At 40.7% G+C, this 21,264-nt stretch overlaps 1 protein-coding gene across 1 annotated transcript; it reads right to left on the bottom strand.

The window, feature by feature from the left end:
- Nucleotides 1–12,951: 12,951 nt before the first annotated feature.
- Nucleotides 12,952–19,864, bottom strand: LOC108664464 (nuclear pore complex protein Nup205; the record flags this gene model as incomplete). Its single annotated transcript, XM_018151052.1, is given in 3 exon segments — nucleotides 12,952–18,931; nucleotides 19,215–19,425; nucleotides 19,850–19,864. Coding segments are annotated over 3 exon segments (5,555 nt in total), but the record flags the coding sequence as incomplete, so codon positions are not given.
- Nucleotides 19,865–21,264: the final 1,400 nt, after the last annotated feature.

Genomic DNA, 21,264 nt, shown 5'->3' with positions numbered 1-21,264 from the left:
ATTGCATCCTCCCTGAGTCCCTCCCTGTGAAGGTTGTGTTGTAAATTCCCACAGACGCCCTTCATTGAGTCCCTCTTCTCCTCCCCATCCCTCACCTCCTCCCCATCCCTCATCTCCTCCCCATACCCCGTCGGTTATGGACGCTTTTCCCTTTAAGTCGGTGATTGTAAAGCAAATTTCACTTAATCTGCCGATTGTACGTACAATCTAAGGAATTATTTTACAGTTAACACAAAAATTTAGACATTTATTAATTTAAAATTTTAAGGAAAGATTTTACAATATACACAAAAATTTAAATATTTATCAGTTTGAAATTATAAAATGGACGTCTTTTCCCAACCATTGACGCTCTGAGTAAGCGTAATGGTCATATCAAAATAATGTTGCCTCCGATCACCGAATGTTAAATATTGGCTTCACAAGATTTTTTCGCTAAAATTTACGTAAGAATGCGCATTCAAATGAAAAGTGCATTAAATTTATTTTCCCCTAACGTTACATTCGAAACAAAATTGTTTTGCGACCATTATTCAAAATATAACATTATAAAGCTTATCGCAATATATAGTGAGATGAATTAAAAACAATATTTATGGTTTTTATGACCTATAAATCGTACCTTTTAAAATGACGTATAACTTATCATTTTATGTATGACGATTATGATGACGCATAAATCGTATCATGCAAAACTTAAAATGATCCTTGTAATAACATTTAAAAATTGTTTATATATAATTTGGAAAGAAAGAGCCATTAATAAACCAGTTTAAGTTATTCTTGATAGAATAAATATGTATTTAAACAAAATCCAGACGTACCCCTATCTCTATAAAAGAAGTAAATCCGTGCGGTGCACTCGTGAGCAGAACGTTACACCTGTCACCCGGAGCATGACAAGCCCGGGCAGCAGAGCGTGTCACAGCAGCTAACGACGTTACACTCACTTGTAACATAACGCGTTGTGTCGCTCGGTGACGCCTCGCAACATCGCTGTTGCTTTCTCACGGCAAAACTTATTGCGGTTTGACTTTTACACCTTAAGTTGCATGAGCAATCAGTTTACAAATGTTTTCGCCAAAGATGTTTTCCTAAAAGGTTATCGGCAAGAAACATGGATAAGTACAAAAATTCTGTTGAGAGAACATGGCTTTGGGTTTGTTGAATTGTAATAACTCGCTGTCAATGAGACTTCGTTCGCATTTGTAACAACTTAGAAGTAGAACCTTATGGTGTACTTCTTTGCAGGGTTGCGAAAGCGATCTACATGATTGTGTAATTGTGGGCTTTGTGTAATTGTGGGTGTGTAATTGTGGGAATTGTGGGCTTCACACTTTTGTCATGAGTGTGAGGTACAACATTAACAAGACAAGGTGCATAATAAATAATGTACATACATAATATAAATACAGGCAAAACGAAAAATTGCATCGTTTCTGGTATGGAAACGTACATTCACACTATCCAATTTATATGCTAGTGAAAATGTAAGAGAGAACTATGTGATCAAAATAGAAAGTGAAGCTTTTGAATTATGCCGATAGACGTACTAAATAAAACTTCTGCAATTATAAAGGGAGCTCATAATTTACCAGCACACGCCGTAAAATTCATTGCCTGAATTTGCTCTGGAAACTAATACGGGTTTTCCTGTCAATAATTGCCCTGCGGCAGTAAATTTCTAGGAGATATATTAGGGTAACTAATTGCGGCAGCCAGACCAGGCCGGCGCTGGAATGCCATCCAGAAATTATTAGGAGGATCAACCGCCACTTGCTGCGTGGGAACTATGGGGCTAATAATCCGTGAAATACAACGCAGTTATAAAGAAGATGCAATTAGTTCATCAAAAATTATGAAAATCCGAGGCAATGGTTTTTGTACAAACCATTAGTCGGAAATCACAATTAAAGAGAATGTGCCGTCAGCCGTGAGGGAAGAAAGGCGCAAATATCAGGTTGCTCGATTTCATGTGAGAAAGCAACAAATTTTAAATCCAACTAATGAGCATCGAGGCTTAAATAAGTATTTCTATCTTACCAGGCAAGATATGCGGATTTGTTTCGGGGTATTTGGTGTTTGGGAACTACAGCTTTTGGGTAAGTGGGTTTCAGTTTTAGTGTACGAAGCGTAGTAGTCAGCCGTGGGGAGTATATATAACAGTATCCAAGTTCACATCGGTTAGGTTAGAAGAACATGAACATTAGGTCTGGTAATTCCATCGAGTAGGTTTTCACGATTGGTCTACATATGCTATTCAAGACTTAAATGAAGAGCTCGCACATATACTAGTATTTTAAAATAAATAGATTATTGAGAACCCCCAGGAATAAAATACGAGCCTCCGAAGATTGTTTGTTTATAGGGATAATAGGGTTTTTTGTAGTTTAATCGCCCGTCTCTCAAGGATTTGAACCTTTAAGTAGAATTGTATCGGAAATATCGAAGTATACACTCAAAATATTGAAGAAACTCGCAAAGCTATTCCTTATATATCACATGAGAAAATTTCGCACTAATATACTGATCTTTATTCTTCATATCCTGCCACTGAAATATGGTCGGTTTCTCGCCTCGGTGTGGTGTTGGTGGAGTGGAACAAAGGTTTGGTGGCGTGGGTAACTAGAGATTTGGTGTAGCGCCGGAGCGATGCTAAGTCGTGTACTTCAGCTCACTAATCTCTTCACTAAACAAAGGCTTCACATGTGTTCCAACTGAATACCTTATGGCGACAGACTTGAAAAATAACATGCAGAGAAGATTTTGGTTTCACACTTATGAATGTTTCGGATTTGAAGAACTATGAAAGTGAGTTAATAAGGGATATAAAGTACTCGGGAAATAAAATAAAGTTATATTATCAATATTGTTATTTTTTTTATATTGTGCAGGATCAAGCTATAGGATAGAATGACAAGAGGAATAATAAGAAATATCCGCATAATTTCGTAAGAAGGATCAGTAATTTTATTGCTTTTCCCTTACCGAGGTCGGGCGCAGCGTCCCCCACTCGGTGATAGCAAAGTTTGAGACACACGCCATAAATTTCCTCTAGTGCTGAAGCTCAACATTTTTCAAGTCCACCTCTTGTGCTTGAACGTAAACAAACCGAAGTGAGCAGGTTGGCGACTTCCAAGAGCGTTCACAACTCTTGAGTAAACACGGCGAGTAACAGAGTGAAATATATTTTGAGAATAATTTTCATTTATTGAAGGAAAATATGTTTCATTAGTTCCATGATTGTTATGGATTAATGGCTCAAACGAATTGCGTATGTTAATCTTTGGTGGAAAATTTTATTTTCTGCATATTATATTTAAAACAAAATCGGTCCTATCAATACTCTTTTATTAGGATTAGCGAGCTCAACTATTCGCTCAACTGAATTAAAACTAATCTGTTTTTCAACATGAACTGCATTGGCAATCTAATTTTCAACTTTTCACTGACAAACAACAAATTTTGGAAGGCAAAATCGCAAAAAGGGAACATGATTGATAATTCAACAAAGTACCGGTATGAACATAAAGTAAACTTGTTAGCTTCAGTTTTAGAATATGCAGCAAAATTATTCGAAGCAAAATCTCAAGAATTGTGAATTTAAACGGGTGCCTAATGTTTTAAATGCTACTGGTAGTTTTGAAGCAGAAATCTAGGATCGCCATTAAGGTTGATCAAGATGCAAGTTTTGAAAACTCAGTCAGTCTTTGGACCTTCAAACTGGGGACCTGTAACCAACACTGAGACAGGAATATATGCCCTCTGTCACGCACATGTCGTGGACCGAAACCCTGACTACGTAACGTCGAACTTCGTTGACCCGCGGCAAAGTGTGACACAGCAGCAGTTTCCGGTCCTGAAACATCGCAGCCTTATGAGCCCATGTAATATAGCAAGCACTGATGAACGTAAAATGAAAATCTAATATAAAATGAATCGGGTCTCGAAAAATTAAGTCTAAATAAACGTCAAGTGTGATCACAAATTTAGAAAATCGAAATGATATTCGAAAAATTAGTCTACTTCAGAGGGCCGCTTCGATTAGTCTTACAAGATAAAAACGACAATGTTGTTTTCTTGCTAATATTATACATTTTTTAGTTTTAATGAATATTTTCAGTAATAGGTGGGCATAGCATTAGAAGAATTTTCAATATTTTGTATTTTCATTCGGCGCGCACAGCGAATTTTTTCAAACGACCATCGCCGTAGTAAAATCAGTAATCAGAGCGACTGATACAGTCGCTCTCGAAATTCGAAACAGGCCGAGGTCCTTAAAAATTTGGAAGAGGCAAACAACCGAGGTGCAGGTGTTACTGTTAACAGGAAGTGGTAGACAGGGATCACCCTCTGTCTACGGTGTCTACATGTCAACAAACAGGGCTGCGCAGCTCTCCTAACAGGACACCCATTGTTATCCTCTGTTTACTTGGCTTGCCGTTAGCAGTCAACCTTCCAACCAAACAGTCGATCCTGACCAGGTCTTTATATAGAGCAAGCAATAAAAAAACAAGCTCGTGCCCTAACTCCCCATAAAAGTTATAGAACCCTTTTATACGAGTGTCTTCACGGCCATATAGAGTGAATGGCTTAAGCATGAGTTACTCATCATTCGCTATAGGACTGAATTATTATAAAAACGAGAAGTAAAAATTTTCCTACGCCCCAGTCACAAAAAAAAATAAAACATATGGTATTACGCTCGGCATCCTAGAAATAAACTTGACCTTATGTTCGTCAGCTAAAACAAGTTTTGTATAGGACACTGATACGAGAATAATTTAATAATTTTTCGTACATAAAAATATTTGCCTAATATTCTGGATTATGGAGACCAATCACGAATATAAGAGCAAAATTTCATATCTTAATGTACTAGATGGAATGACTTAATTTAGATCAGCTCCTTATGGTAAGAATGAAATAAATAAATAACACAAAAATAAATGATAGTGTTCTCACAATTCCTGGTAACTGAAGCGCAAAATTTGTACAAGTGATTTTACTACGGCGTCCGTCTGAATGCAAACTAAAGCAAAGAAAGTCCTATTGCATTTACTAAGTTTACTAACGTATGAATAAAAAATCATATGCTGGAGATCTCATAAAAGATGAAACGGAAACATCTGTCCCATTGAACTGTTAACTGTCAACGAATGTCCAAGAAAATTATCGCATGACATTGTCGAGTTGTAGAAGGCAAAATTCTAATATCCTTAAGTGCTTGAAACTACGTAGATAGTTGAGAGCTTTCATGAGATGTCCGACTCAAGCTTTATGCAAATGTCGTGAAAAATGGAGCAGAGTTCTTGTTACTTGAAATGATTATGAATGCTCATTTGCATGAATAAGGGCATTGTTTATGCCACGAGGAAGGCTATAAAAATGGACACGGCTTAAAGAGGAGGAAGTTGAAACAAATGAGGCCTAAAGTGAAACCGAAAAGATAGCATCTGAAATTTTATTGGAGTGAATAAGTTTTGCGAATATTTTACACACCCTTGACGAAAGTGATGCTAAGTGCTTTTTTAAATGCGTGTCATGAATTATTTTATGTGGTTGCGCCCTGGAACTCGACTAAAGCACATACATTAGCAAGTGATATGAAACGTGCATCACAAACGTGCATGGGGATTTTCGCGTTGAAATTGAATTTCGGGAAATAGTTATTCATTTAAAGAGGCAGAATTAAGGAATTATTTAGTCATATTTTTCAGCAGGAATGTAACTTTGTATATTTCGATGGCTCATTGTTGAAGAAGAAGACTATGATCTTAAGTTATGTCTATCAGTAGCCGATTAATATATGGAAGATAACAGTATTAATCAGTGTTATTTCGCGTGAGTTGATTTTTAGAGAGAATTGGAGGGCAAATTAAAAGAAGACAATGGTGAACGCGAGTTTGGTTGACAAAAATAATGAGTATAGTTTTCCACATCTGCTCCTGGCTTAACAAAGTCAGATTATGAGAAACAGGTGGATTAAGTTGATGATTTTTTGCGTGATGCTCCTAGGAAGGCCTGAGGAAAGTTTTTATCTCGTGTCACCGGATCGCGGGCAGGAAAGAAAACCGAGACGAGCGCTCGCATGACGACCTCACCAGGAGTGATGTACGAGCATGTGGCGCGGGATCCCGGGACACACGTTCGGTTCTGTTAGGACACACTTTCGGTTCTAGGCGAACCAGTGACACGGGGCACGAACATGGGACGCTAGGCAGGAATATAGGAAACACTTTTGGTTCTGGGCGAACCAGTGACACGGGGCACGAATCTGGGACCCGAGGCAGAAATATAGGACACACTTTTGGTTCTGGGTGAACCAGTTACGCGGGGCACAAGTGTAGGACTTTGGGACATCATTAGGCCTGGTTTTGGGCAGGAATATAGGATACACATAGGAAACACGCGGGACTTCACCAGCTCCTTGGCAAGTGAATGCCGGTTCTAAGTGAGACTTCTATACTATGCAAAACGGTTATCAGCGGAATAAATCAAGGAGATAAATAACAGTGGATTGCGGAACAGGCCTATAGCAAATTTTCGTAATCATGGTAAGTGTAAGATAAAGTGAGAACGCACATGAAGATTGCAACGAACGAAAAGTACGAGAAGAAATGATTGACTCTAACGGTAAAATAATAAATAGCAGAGCAGTGAGGGAGGTTGGGCTTATAATATAAGAAATTTCGACAAATATTCATGTGGTAAGCAGAATTCTACGTGGCAGTAACACGACGGAATGACAGTTTCTATAATTTTGTTACGGAATTTGCAGGTCCAGACAAGTAATACGATACCCAAATATGCTGTAAGTTATGAAACAGTAAGTAAAGACTGCACTAGGTAGCGGTGTTATAAGTGAAGGGTTTTGAAATCTACACAAATTTAATGCAAACCGCATGCATATACAACCCTGAAACAACAAACCGGGATCATCTTCAGCGAATGGGGCAGAATATGAATAAATCTATATCCAATTATTATTGGTATGGAGCACCCCTAACTTTGACGGCGAAGAATGAGCCGGCGAATTGACATTTGACCGAGGATAGCAGTTTGATGTAAAGATCGGGAGCAGAGTGGAAGAAAAGAGATCGAAACTAAATCAGCATTCGTTACACATCAGATCACATTATCGTCAAATGCGATACAAGACATAAATTGCAGGCAGGAGGACACCAGTAAAATGAGTCAATGTAAGGCAGTGATAAAGAGAGTTAAGAAAGGGGCGGGGAAGAGAGGGGGAGACTGAGGGCATTTCCGGTGCTCTAACGAACTTCAGTGCGAGCATGACGCTGAGTAGCTGAGCTGGGACTTCACAAGCGTGCAGGGCTAAATGACTAGCAGTAGCGCGGGACTTCACCAGTCTGCGGGGCTTAATGACTAGCAGTAGCGCGGGACGTCACCAGTCTGCAGGGCTAAATGACTAGCAGTAGCGCGGGACTTCACCAGCCTGCGGGGCTAAATCTGTCTCTTATACACATCTAGATGTGTATAAGAGACAGGCTGGAGTGAGTGCAGCTGGAGTGAGTGCAGCTGGAGTGAGTGCAGCTGGAGTGAGTGAAGCTGGAGACCTCAGGAAGGAACATGCCTACGGGAGCTGCTAAATGAACGATCTGGAATATCTCGGCCAGCGATGGCAGGATGACTCTCAGAATTGTTTTTTTTTTTTTTGTGTTTCGCCAAGAGTATTTAAATCGCCCGAGTGGAGAAAACATTGCAAACGGAAGGGTGGTGGTCGTTGCTGAGCTTCCGTCTCTACACCTGATGTTTCTCGGCGTTATTACTTATTTCCGTCGCTGCCGGCACGTTTCCGACGACGTTGAGAGTCCTGTCGACTTTTTATGCGTTGTTTAAAGGGAACTTTTATCAAACATAACTTCATTGTTAAACGTGTCTTTATACGATACGATAGAGATTCACAAACCATAAAAAATAGTAAATAAACGTAAAAAAGGCTACGAAAGAAGAGTTGAGGTCAGGACTCTAATAATATCAACAGGACTCCAATAATAATAGAATATTGGTTGGATTAAATGTTAAACAGGACTATTTCGTCTGTTCAAATGCTGAAATAATTAGCTGGGCTAATTTTGAGAGCAAGAAAAATTGAACGTTGGAATCCATAGGAAAACTGCCATCACATTAAAGACACTAGTTCTACAAAAAATGATATCGAAGGCATTCATGTTGGAATTTTTTTTTCCAGAAGTACAAAAGCTGCAACAGTAATTTTCTGATGAGACAAGATTAGTGAAACAACTGTAATACTGAAGGGCTAGTCTGCAATACAAGTAAGATATATCTTTCAATGGGTCTCAGCTAGGTAAGCAAAGTGGCAAAAGGTTCAATATTGTGGGTCATTTTACAATAAATATTAGAAAAACGATCTGCAACACTCCTGTTGCTGCAATATTACAGGTGACAGCGAAATAGCTGTAAGGAACTATAATACGTCAGTCACACTCACCAGCTACAATACCGCGCAATAGCATTTATGAACGAACATCACCTGCTACAATATTGCGCAATAGCATTTATGAACGAACATCGCCTGCTGCAATATTGCACAGTATCAGTTGTGAACGAACATCACCTGCTACAATACCGCGCAATAGCATTTATGAACGAACATCGCCTGCTACAATATTGCACAATAGCATTTATGAACGAACATCGCCTGCTACAATACCGCGCAATAGCATTTATGAACGAACATCACCTGCTACAATATTGCGCAATAGCAGTTATGAACGAACATCGCCTGCTGCAATATTGCACAATAGCAGTTGTGAACGAACATCGCCTGCTACAATATTGCACAATAGCAGTTATGAACGAACATCTTGCAATATTGCACAATAGCAGTTGTGAACGAACATCACCTGCTACAATATTGCGCAATCGCAGTTATGAACGAACATCACCTGCTACAATATTGCGCAATAGTTATGAATATTATGAACGATCTTGCTCCAATATTGCGCGCAATTATGCACCACCAGCAGCGCAGGGCGAGGCTCACCAGGACCATTCCTGTTAGCCTTGCGTCTGCCATAAGAGGAGCGCCGCGCATGTCGGGCGCGGTGTGCAGCTCTGCATCAACACAACCTAACTTCTGCGGCAGCCATAGCGCACACTCGGTTCTTGCAATGGCTTTCACGAGAATTAAACTGTAGTCATTTAATATGTTCACGAAAAGTGAACTTAAGTCATTTAATATGCTTATGAAAATCAAACTCAAGTCATTTAATATGTTTATGAAAATTAAACTTAAGTAATTTAATATGTTTATGAAAATCAAACTCAAGTCATTTAATATGTTTACGAAAATTAAACTCAAGTCATTTTATATGTTTACGAAAAGTAAATTCAAGTCATTTAACATATTCACGAGAAGTAAACTCAAGTAATTTAATATGTTTACGAAAATTAAACTCAAGTCATTTAATATGTTTCTCGAAAGTTTGTTCGATGTTGTTGACTGATCACCTAAGTTAAAATTAGGAACATTACACGTTCTTCAAAAATGACAGTTATTTTCTTCTATTAAGAGTATTTACGTTTGTTGCAATGGCTTATTCATGAGATGTTTAGGCGATGAAGTGGAAAAAAATGTGTACGTTTTCTTCAGCAGTAAGTCAACGACGCTCAAGAATATTCAATGCATCCGATAATATTTAATCAGCACAAGGAGGACTTCGTTCAACACTGTTTCTCATATTCCGAATATTCTCGGCCACTGCTGCATTTTCCATGGAAATTTTCATCTCTTGTGAGGATCGTCTTGTCTTGTACTATAGGGCTTTCTAAAACGGAGCTGAGCAGGAGGAAATTCTGGATAAGAAAGGCTGGCAAATGCCAGCGAGCGTTGCAGTACAAAGACAAATTTAGAGCCATTCAGCACAGCGACCTAAAGGAAGGCAAGGACAATGGCTGAAGACTTGGACGGGGTGACGTACGATTGAGGGACTCTGGAAGACGCGCGCAGTTAGAGCCAATATCAAATATAACTCGCATCAGACGAATAACATACGATGAGGAAGACAGATTGAGGAGATGCAGGTGGATAAGTAAATGCAAAAGAAGTCTGATAAAAGAAAAGAATACCGAACCGCGAGGCAACTCGTGTTGGATTACAGCTCGGGATAGCAATTAAATACCATTTAGACGCACTATTAAAGGAGACGAGGTTAGGTTAGGTTAACATTAAGTTATAGGCAAGTTAGACGGATTGCAGTTGCAGAGTACTTAAATCTCAATAATCGGACAGGAATACGTGTGAAGGAGACCATTTAGGTAATTTTATTAGGTATAACTAAGAAACGTACAAATAAGAAAGTTAAATCGTTTCAATTTGTGTGAAATATTAATTTGCTATAAGTAAACTGAGGAAGGAAATTCGAATGTCGGTCAGAAAATGTCTCCCGCCTTATTGCATCTTGGAACTTAACATTAAAAATAACTTACCTCAGTAAGAAACAATACCCCTCTCAAATGAAATAACATAGCTCACACTTCCATCACATGCAAAAAATTTCATTCGTTCGGCGAGAGATCAAAGAATGTCTCACAGTTACTGAAGCTATTCCTTCCATTTGGCTGAATCAGCACTACGCAGCAGATGCATGCTAAAGCAATGACTTATTATTAAAGGAATCGACCTTACCACAGCAAATCTTACCGGATCATTGGTCACTCATCGCTAAAATTATAAAATGTTTACGTAAGTTGTTCAGAAATGTGCACTTTAGAACTCAAACAAAATTTATGTTCCAAAGTTCGCCAGATAGAATTATTACGTAGAAAACAATTTTTGTAGATGCCTTAGGTAAAAAAAGTTGAATGAATATTACAAAATTAATTAATGTTATAGATAAGCGTGATTTCTTCAATTTGAAGACTTTTAGCAAGGGAAGCTTCTTCCTTCCTCGTATTTGTAGCCAAATTTCTTTATATATATAGGTACACTCTACGTGCGCGTCTGTTCTATTGTTGACGTTATTGCCTTTGAATGCATTGTTACCGTCAACTGCTCATACGAGTCACAATTGTCATGATACAATGACGCGTAACTCACATCTCAGAAGACGTACGTCGACAATGTGTGACTCAAGATGGGAATTGGTAAGGAATTCTGTGAACTCGGGCAGTTATGTGAATCTCATCACTAGGATCGAATTGCACTGGAGAGAGAAAATGCTTCAAAAATATTTGTCATCCAAAAATATCTCAGCGTATGTAGTTTGATCCGGATTTAAAAGTTTCCGTTCTTCAAACTTGTTTTTCCATGTGCTTCCAGTAAATTTATATATCATTAACGAACAATTCCAGTGACTTTCGAGTTTGGATTAAGTAAAAATCATGTGGAAATTTGATTGACAAAATTTAAGATGCTTCATGACAAAATTTGTTTAACCTGTACATTGTGAACTAGTGATAAATTTCAGAAAAAAGTCCCTCATTCATTTATTTCCTGACAAAAATAATAAATAAAAATTGAACAGAATTAAGACGGATTCATATGAGAGCTTGCCTAAAATACAATGAAAGCATGCACCATTCATTCCAAAATTATTAAATTTATTGTTTATCGCAGAATTTTTTTTTCAAATAAATAAATACAAATTCAATAGAGCACGACAATGAAAACATATATGTGATGCGAAGAATTTGCATTATATCACGGGATATGTAGAGAGTAGAATCTGTTCGATGCCACTAGCATGTCGAAAGAGTTAAATAACTACTTACAGATTTTCATGCATTGAAACAATGCTAGAGGAATTTATTTGGTCAACAAGGCAATTTTGGTTATCTTCCTCAATCAATTTTGGTCGCTTCTGAGAATTCATATTCAACTGAAAAAGGATGATCTCTTTCATCTGACATCGCTTTCGAACAAATTTTAGCCAAGTATTTTCGATTTTTCATTACCAACTAACGTCACCCATGAATTAAGCTACAACTTGTACACGAGTTCAAATTTAAATCAAGAGCAATTTCGCTTCTGAATTCAATTGAAAATTTTAGATGCCTGAATTAATTTAGGAACTTCTTTTGTACGAAGGCTGCTGATACCCACAGGTTAGGCCACTTAGGGCGGCCTCTTCAGTGGCTTTCAAAACCAGCGCATTTCTTCTCAATAGGGGATTATTTGAAGTCGATGTAACCCGAGGAGAATTCCTTGAAAGCCGTCAAGATCTACGAGGAAAATTGGTGGAAATAAAGCAAGACAGTCATTGAAGAACTGGATCTAAGTATTTTTGAACAATTTCCTTCGGCGATTTAGGGCAGACCTAAAAATTTAATCATTAGCCAACACTGGGCATCTATTTGAAATAACAATCGAAAATGTTCACCGACGTAAATTTTAGAATGTACCATATACGATATACCTACTGCATAACTAATAATTTTGACATATTTCCCCCTCAGGGAGGACTTCTGACGCGTGGCTGTGCTCGTCAAAAGTCCTATGGGATTTCGCGCTCCTAGAGGCATTATTCCTGAGCGCCCCACCGCTGAGCACGCGGTGCCCAACTGCAGGTCTCAGTTGTGGGGTTAAGTTATTTTGTAGGTAGGATTCCTTATATTTCCCTTCTCTCTCGTGCGGGTGGCCGACGTCCCGTGTAAGCGACCTCTTGTTCGAATGTCTGTTACTTTTCACCTGTCCCTCCGTCTCTGAGATGCTAACGCTGTTTCCTTCGAGCCAGCGTCATGGCTGGAAAAGTGAGACCTTCCGCCTCTTGTGGGTGATGATTAACTGGAGATTTTGAACAAGTGAGACCTTCCGCCTCTTTAGCAATGTTCTATTTTGACCTTCGGTGCGAAATAGCTTGATAGCTAAAGCGCTAGCAAACCATTATACTACCATTACTACTTGACACATTTCAAATTCGACCGTGACAACTAATTCATCACTAAGGGAAATAAGCAACAAAGCATACTTTAAAATTTTAATCCATCAGAACATTTTACGTGAAGATGTTAGCTAATGAAGGCGGCAGAAATGTACGAAACTAGTCCCGGACTTGCTGTACTAGAACATAACAAAGCAAGAGTCGTGATAGGTACTCAGTTCTTCGGTCGGAGGAAAGGAAAAAATTCATAGGTTTCAACTTCGTATCATCTGTCTTGTGTCCACGTAAACGATTGCCTACCGCATAAAATTAGTGGAAATAGATCAAAGAATCAAACTTAGAGTAAAGAACAGCAAATAAATTACCTAACTTCGAAGACCGATCTTACGTAAGAAACTAGTTTTAAACTCGTCGCTTTACAGGCATCATTCTAGAAAATGACGAGTAAAGACAATTCAAGTAAGAATATTGGATGGTCAGAGAGAGAAATAGAACTACATTTGCACCTTACATTCCATGGTGGACATGACACGGTAACTAAATACATCAATTCCTTTTCCCACTCAGGTTACAAGGTGTATTATTTTCATGTAGATTTTAATTTTCATACGCTTCACCATCAGAATTAGTAAGCGTATAAAAATCAGTAATTCGAAGCCTCAACGAACGCTCTATTGAGAGGCAACGAGCACAAAATTGCTCTTATTCTTGGCACCAGAAGAATACGTGTGCGTTAGTTAGCAGCAACGAGCATTTTCCTAACCCTCGCAACGATTGCGGGCAAGAAGGCGACATGGGAGGTTTTAGAGCCATAATCTTGGTGCAGCTGCTGCAGCGCGGGCAGCAGTTCGTTGAACATGTCACTAACTTGTTCCTTCAGCGCCGCCGCCTGCGCAGCGTTCAGGGACTTGTGGAGAGGCGTGGGCGAGGAGTATGGGTGTTGAATGGCCAAAGTGCTGGAGGCGGTGGCACCTACGGTACTGAAGGCCGTTTGCAAGTGACGCCAGAGGACATACGTCGAACTCTCACAAATGAAAGCACTCAATTGCTGTTTCTTCATGAGTGATAATAGTGCAGTTCGATTGGCGTGCCCTCCAGTGTTCGACGAGATGCCATTACCTGCATCGCGTTTAAGTGAAGCTAGTGCACGACTTGCTTCAGAGAAAAAGTTGGTTCCATATTTTAGAGCTTGCAGGAGCGTTCCAATGTTCAGGATTTTACTGGAACGGCACTCGATCACAGGCTGGAAAAAAATGGCCCGTGGATTTGTCAACAAATGATGACAGCAACACGTGAGGCAAGAAGATAGGATGTCCAGGTGTAGAATCTCAGTGGCGATGTCGGCATCTTTAAGGAGAGGGGCAGGAGGAATCAGAGATGGAATAAGACCCACTAGTCGTTGATAAAGAAGAATGACCGAGCTATTGTTTTGACTAGCAGTAGCCGTGCTCGCTAGCACTCCTGAAACAAGAGCAATGGTGTCAAGAGGCACGTTGGCAGAGGGCATTTGCAATATGCTGCCGATGGTGTTCATGTGAATGGTGAAAAAATCGGCGATTTGACTGCCAGCAGACCAGTCTTGGCTGCTTAGAGAGCTAAAGATGGCCTGACAGATTCTCACAGCACCTTTGACGGCACCTATTGTGATACTTTCTCCAATTTCTAGGCTGGCTCCTAGGATCTGAAGCTTAGCGAGTCGAGACATAAGTCCTACTTGCAACAGCTGCCGCGCGCCTTCTGGGTTCAATGCTAGCTGCGAAAGCAAATCACATCGGGACTTCCAAACGTACAGAGGCCGCAGATCTCCTCCAGTAGATACGAGGTTTAGAAGCTGTTGGTCATCCTGCTCGAGCCCATCCAGTAACCGGCGCAGTTGCCCTTGCTGAGTCAGCTGCTCCAGGAAGGCTGAGGGAGAGGACGAGAGGAGCGAGCCAGTGCTCAAACTAGACCCTGAGCGGATCTCGAGAGCCGCTATGGCACTAAGGCAGGTGAGCGCTAACATTCTGCACAGGTGATGGCCAGCGGTGGCTTCACAGCATAACACGGATAGAAGTTGACTTATCTCTTCCTTGACGACGTCGTAGCTTTCTCTCTGGTACTGTTCAATGCTGTTCTCAGAAGGGGCGACCACCAGTGAAGAGATCTCTTTTGGCTTCGTCGGATCATCAGTAGATTCACTGTAAATTTTCAGAAAATTTAGAAGCGCTGCGTATACGTTGGCTCGAACGGACTGGTGGCTATGACGGAAGCGCGCGACGCATTCGACGAGGCCACGAAGGATCAATAGAAGTGATGACGGTACTTGAGGAGGCTCGCCGGCATCTAAGGCAGATACGAAATTGGTACCAGCATCAGGTTGCATTTCCGGCGAATAAAGATTTTTTAACGTCGACACCAGCAAGAGCAACGTCGAAACCAGGAGGGAAGTAAGATCTGGTCTTGCCATGTCATCAAGAACGCGACGAGTGAGCTCAAGCGTTATGGCATGCAGAAAAGCGCGATGTAAAGGACCGTCCAAAGTTTCAGCAGGAGTCACAGTGACGGCAACTTCAGCAAGCTGCCCCCACGCCTCCATTAGGTTTCTTCTGGCAACCAGTAAAGTAGAAGCTGCGTTTCTGGCCAGGGCATAATCCAGCACGGCTTGGACATCAGCTTCCAAAGGACCTTTTTGAGCGATGGATGCTCCAGTAGGGCCACTATCTTGTAGCACTTGGTTGAGCATTTGATACAACTTTTCGATATTTATTTCCGAATTTTGTCCTTCTTCACAGGATTTGATAATCTCAGGAACACCCGATAGGAACTGGCATTGCAGAGGGTGAGGTGGGTCTACGTTCAACTCGAGCATCTCAAGAAGGCTCAATAGGATACCGCGGGTAGCTGAGGGCGCATTTTCGGTGTTGTTTATCCAAGACACAGTGCCCTCCATTGTTCCTTCCGCCGGGCCATCAGGGTGGCTTTCATATCCAGTCACAAGGACATTGATGAGACGAATGAGTTGCGAGCGTTGTTGATGAAACGCGTGATGACGGAGATCAAGAGCAGCAATTCTCAACATCCAAGCTGTAGAAAGGATCCTGTCTGGAGTTTCTTCAACGGCAATGGGAAGGGCACTGAGTGATCGGTGCACGAAGTCCCTGGATGAGAGATATCTAAGAGTAGCATCAGCAGTCGAGTGATGAGACGCAATGCTGTGAAGTAAACTGAGCATCAACTCTGAGGACTGTGGAGGCAAAATCGGTAGCACAGAAAGCATTGCATGCAGCGCGGTTCGAGGGAAGCCTCGAACCCCAGGCTCCAGTAAATCAGATCGCAGTTCACCACTACGTATTCCGGTGCCGTCAAGGAAACCAAGGAAAAAATGAGACAAGTTTGGTGCTGGAAGAGCCAAGAAAGTTTTAAGAAGCATCATTGCAGCTCTAGCTGCTTCAGCGTGATCTTCGTCAAGAGCAGCGTGGTCGATGAGCTGTACAACAGATTGACGGGTGACGACAGCATTCGCTGGCGCTGTCAGTTGCGGCATAAGGTGCTTATGTCCTGACACCGTCCCTCCTACCTCCGCCAGTAGTTTGCATGCAAGAGTTGCGTGTTGCGCGAGAGTAGGGTGATGGCTGATGATACGAGTTACGTTCATCAGGTAATCACAATTTCCTGAGCGTGGGTTCATCGACATAAGCAGTCTGTCGAGGCCAATCAACATGAGAGAGCTATTCTCTTCGCTGTTCAGAATAACTCTTTGGTACTTCAGAATTCTCAGGAACATCTCAAGGATGAGCATTAGTGTCGCTTGCATGTCGTCAAAGCATTTGGATTCAACGTACTGCTCCAGCACTTGCACTGCGTCATGCATCACATTCAGCAACTGACGCAACAAGTTTGAATCATGAACAAAATCAAGAACCAGACTGTGACCAGGATGGTGCTGAGAAGATTCAAATCCACTAGTTTTAGCAGAGAATGGTTGGTATTCCATGACAAGTTTGTGAAATAGAGAGCAGCAGATCTTTGCAACAGCCCAGCGTTCTTCAGCTTTTCTGTAGGTTCGAGAGTCGTGAGGGATGAAGATTTGGTCTTTGACAAGCTGCAGGTACGGCGAGAAGCTATGGCCGCGAGATGACGTAGCCAGCTGGAAGGGTATTCCAGAACTGACAAGTGTAATGAGAAGCGCAACCAGAGCGCGACTCAACGGGAACTCTTCAGTGCTGCTTTCAACCTCTTCAATATCTTGTCTTATTCCTCGGTTTGAGTAGCCAGGGGCTCCGGCCATTGCAGGCACAAGACCGGCAGCCTCGATGCACTGCCACACTGTCACGGCGACGGAAGGTGACATGCTGAACGCCGCTAAAACGTTCAGAAGCTTTGTTTTAAGACTTAGAGGAACGCTGCATGTTAGTAGCCCCGCACACACTTCGATGGGGGAGAAAGAGACACGAGCACTCAGGTCAATGCGAGCAGCTTCATTAAGACTAATGACGGCACCGATAAGTTGCATTACCACCACAAGTCCCTCCAGTTCCTGGGGAGTGATGGCACGGGCGCTGCGGCTGCTGCGATAGATGCTGTCAGCTGGAGTCTGTTCAATCCGTAGATTCTGATAATATTTTGATAGGGCATTCAAGAAGTGATCCCAAGAAAGATTGCTTTCCTGAGGACCATATCGGCTACTATGTCGTAGGTAGTCGTAGAGGCGGTGACAGGAGATTTCGGTGCTGGCCAAGCTAGATAGAAATTTCACGTAGGGAATGAACAACGAATGAGGCAAGAAATCACGAGGTAGCTGGACGAAGTTTCTCAAGGCCACTTGACGGGAGCTGAAAGAACCTGAGGAGGCTGCTGATGTGCCTTCACACCAGTATTCGTCAATGAGCTCACTACAGTTGGGATGACGATATAGAGCTGCAAGGCAAGTCAACAGCTGTTCAAAAGGCTGTTCAATGTTGCTTGGGACCTCGAGGCCCTCTCTCAGGTGGGCCATGATATTCTGGGCGTTTTCGTCGGCTTTGGTCTTCATGTGTTTCACGCGCTCCGGCATTCTGTGTATGAAATCGGCCATGATGCCGTGAAGCCTTCTGCAATAGAAAAGATCAAGGGGCGAATTTCGTTCGTAGAGCACAGACTTCTCCAAGAAACTAAACACTTTGCATTTGAGAGCTTCAGAAAGCATCAACTCGTCCTCGTCAATAAAAGCATCGTAGTCAGCCAGCTGTATGTTGTTTGCCACCTGCCTGAGGTTGGCTAAACTGACTGCCCATGCAAATTGGACGACTGCCTTCAAGCCAGGGCACTCCCATTCTCGACCGCTCTTTAACTCCTTGTGGATTTCAGCAACAAAAGTCTTGTCAGATGTGATAGGAAAAGAGCTAAGAGCGTCAGTCATGTCCTCAACAGCGAGTAAATGACCAGCTTCTAGGCTGTAGAGTAATGCCATCAAAAGTGTTAAATTTACGTGGTCCAGGGTTCCGTCACCTGTTTCTTCCAGCTTCACTTTAGAAAGGTAGGCCATAAGACGCCTGCAGTCGTCTTTTTCGAGAGGAGTTTGCGCAGACCAGCAGAAAAGTGCTTCTGCGAAGAGGGTCCTAATGGACTTGAACTTGTCCAACACCATTCGCCTATGACGAGCGTCGCCAAGCGCTCGATTTTGTTGAAGCATATCTACTTCTTTTGTGATATCCATGCCAACAATCACTTCAAGGATTCGGTCAACCATGTTGAGGGTGAGCATTGGTTTCAGGTAACGTGTGATTGAGAGTGAAAGCTCCTCATTGCCCTCTAGAAGGGTCCATGAGATTCCCTGTCGTGCTTGCAGAAGTGTTTTGAAGGCATTAGCAAAGTTTTCTTTACTGTCATAATAAAAGAGAACAGCAATTAGGCCTCGAGGCATTCCAGGGTAAAGAGTCTTCTCCTCTTCAGCAGCTTTAAGTAGGGAAAGAGCAGCAAGTTCGTTGAGTGAGTACATATCAGAGATGAGCAGAGCCTCACGAACAAGAGCTTCTGGCAGCTTGGTTTGGCCTGAGAAACCAAGTATGGCTGTGGGTGTGGAGACGGAACGTTGAAGGGCATCTCTGCAAGAAAAAAACCTTTATAGCCGAGTGTGGAGAAAACTAGAAAGAAAAATGTGAGCAGAAAATTACCCAATATATGCTAAAAAATCAAGTACCCACGGAAGCTGCGCAACAAGCCAGCCAATGCCTGAACACCAATTTAAAACATTTTATCCTTTATATGTATGTAAGTCATGCAAAAAACTCATGAAACATGATGATTATTTTATCACTTGCTAGTTAATTATTGCTTTCACATATCTGTCATTCTAAAAATTAATTAAATGATATATACGGTATATACCTGTCAGGCTGATGCTTTGGTTTATGTAGAAGTGTTATGAAGGTCGTTCTGTGTTTTTGTAAAGCCACATTCATTTGGTGCGCAAGCTCCACTCTTTTCAAAGCCGAATCAATGGCATCAGAAGAAGCAGAGCTGGCACTCCCTGATGCTGCAGACACTGCCTGCTGAATGGCTTTGTTTAAGCTCACCATGGAGCCCCATAGCCCCCGACCTGCATTATTTAAAGAATTTAGGGAAGTTAAACAAAATTTCATTTTTAAACATACTCGGTACTAGTTTCTCAGTCATAATATACCTACTCAAAATAAGGCCAAATATGTCAAATGTAGCATTAATCACAAGAACAAAAAGTATGTGAAAGAAGAAAAGAAAAGAGCAGGAATTAATTTATATGAAACACTGGTATATTACATAAATGTTATTTAACCAATTTATTTATTTGTTTAAATATTTTTCTGACTCCCTAGGTTTTCAAAAGAGTTCAGTTGGTAAAAAATAATTATAGCCACATAATTTCATATTTATATATGCTTTTGGAGATGGTTGAATTCATAGCCAAATGCTGGCATTTCTGCCTTCCTTCCATTTCAAATCAGTGTGGAATTCTGTAGTATTCAGGATGCATGAGCTCTCACCATCAAGAAACGTGCCTGCAAAAAATAAAACCAATTAGTACTTTGAAAATTTTGCATAGGTACAAGCTAAAAAATTAGAATATACTACAGAGTTGGCTCATCAAAATACATTAAAAATAAAGAGTAAAAATAACAGGTGATTCTCACAAATGAAATGAAATCACACGCTATTCTGTAACAGAAACTGCACTAAAGCAAGTTAACAATAATTATAGCTGTAAATTATACAGTTGCTAGAGTTTAGCTACCGTCAAATGGGGTAATAAGGGACGGTTTTGAGCGTTTCATGTTAATAACTTCTTACCATGAAACATTTCATAAACAAGTTTAGGCTCATTTTATAGCTCTTTGCGAGGGCTATCAAATCATCTACAAAAATTCCATATAAAATTTGTAAGGTGCCAGACGCAAAATCAAACCGTCCCGAATTACTCCTGGGAACGGGGTAATCCGGGACACTTGAAATGAAACTCAAATTTAAATGTTTGAAGCATGCCGAGTGTACTCATCCATTACTATCAGTACTCTGGAGTCCTCTTTCATTGTAGATGATGTAGATGTAGATTAATGACATTTTCTGTGTTTTACCCATTTTTCCTTTATTGATATATTACCATATAGGTACATTATTTACTGTATTATTGATGTGATATTACCATGTCCATAAACATGCCATTGAGCATTTACGACCTTGTCCACTGCAAGCTTTATATCAGCAGCCATATAGCATTTCTTCTGTCTCAGTTAGTTTACAGGACGGCTTGTACTTTCACACCATTTTAATTGGGTTAAGTGAATTCACTATAAAAAAGATCATAAAAAAACAAACCTGAAACAGAAAGGAATGTTTTAGAAACAATCATCATATGTTTTGGAGAAATAAAACATAGTTTAGGTTAATTACTTTTCATTTTAAGATGCCCAGTGCACAATTCTATACATGACATTCTGTGCACCATTTTGTGATGACCAATGATGCATTAATTTTTTGACAAGCAAAATTTTTTTGCTCCAGACCTTAGTAGAAGTACCATCAACCGGGGCTACTCGGGATGGGCAGGGTAACTCAGGACAGTCCTCCGACATGGCGTAAAACTGTTTTAGCAGCAAAACTAATTGGAATATTGCAAAACTAAATATAGTGGCATAAACGTCATCATTTTTCATATCTATGTACTATAAAGGAAGTTCAAAAATACTACATATACTAGCTTTGAAAAATTTCTGAAAAAATGGTGAAAAACAATATTTTGAAAAGTTACTTCTAAGGTCTGTAGTAAAAAAAATATTTGCCGTATTAAAAAATTTTGCTTAGAAAAAAGTGGCAGACAAGTGTCAGCATGAAAACTTTATTTGCGGAATTTGCATACCTCAATCCCCCAAAAAATGGCGGCCATTTCCGCACGGCAGGGCTA

The sequence above is a fragment of the Hyalella azteca genome, unplaced genomic scaffold, assembly GCF_000764305.2.
Source record: "Hyalella azteca isolate HAZT.00-mixed unplaced genomic scaffold, Hazt_2.0.2 contig14805, whole genome shotgun sequence".
In the NCBI taxonomy this organism is placed as follows: Eukaryota; Metazoa; Arthropoda; class Malacostraca; order Amphipoda; family Hyalellidae; genus Hyalella; species Hyalella azteca.
The sequence above is the reverse complement of the archived record's forward strand: the minus strand, read 5'-3'. Positions and strand labels throughout refer to the sequence as shown.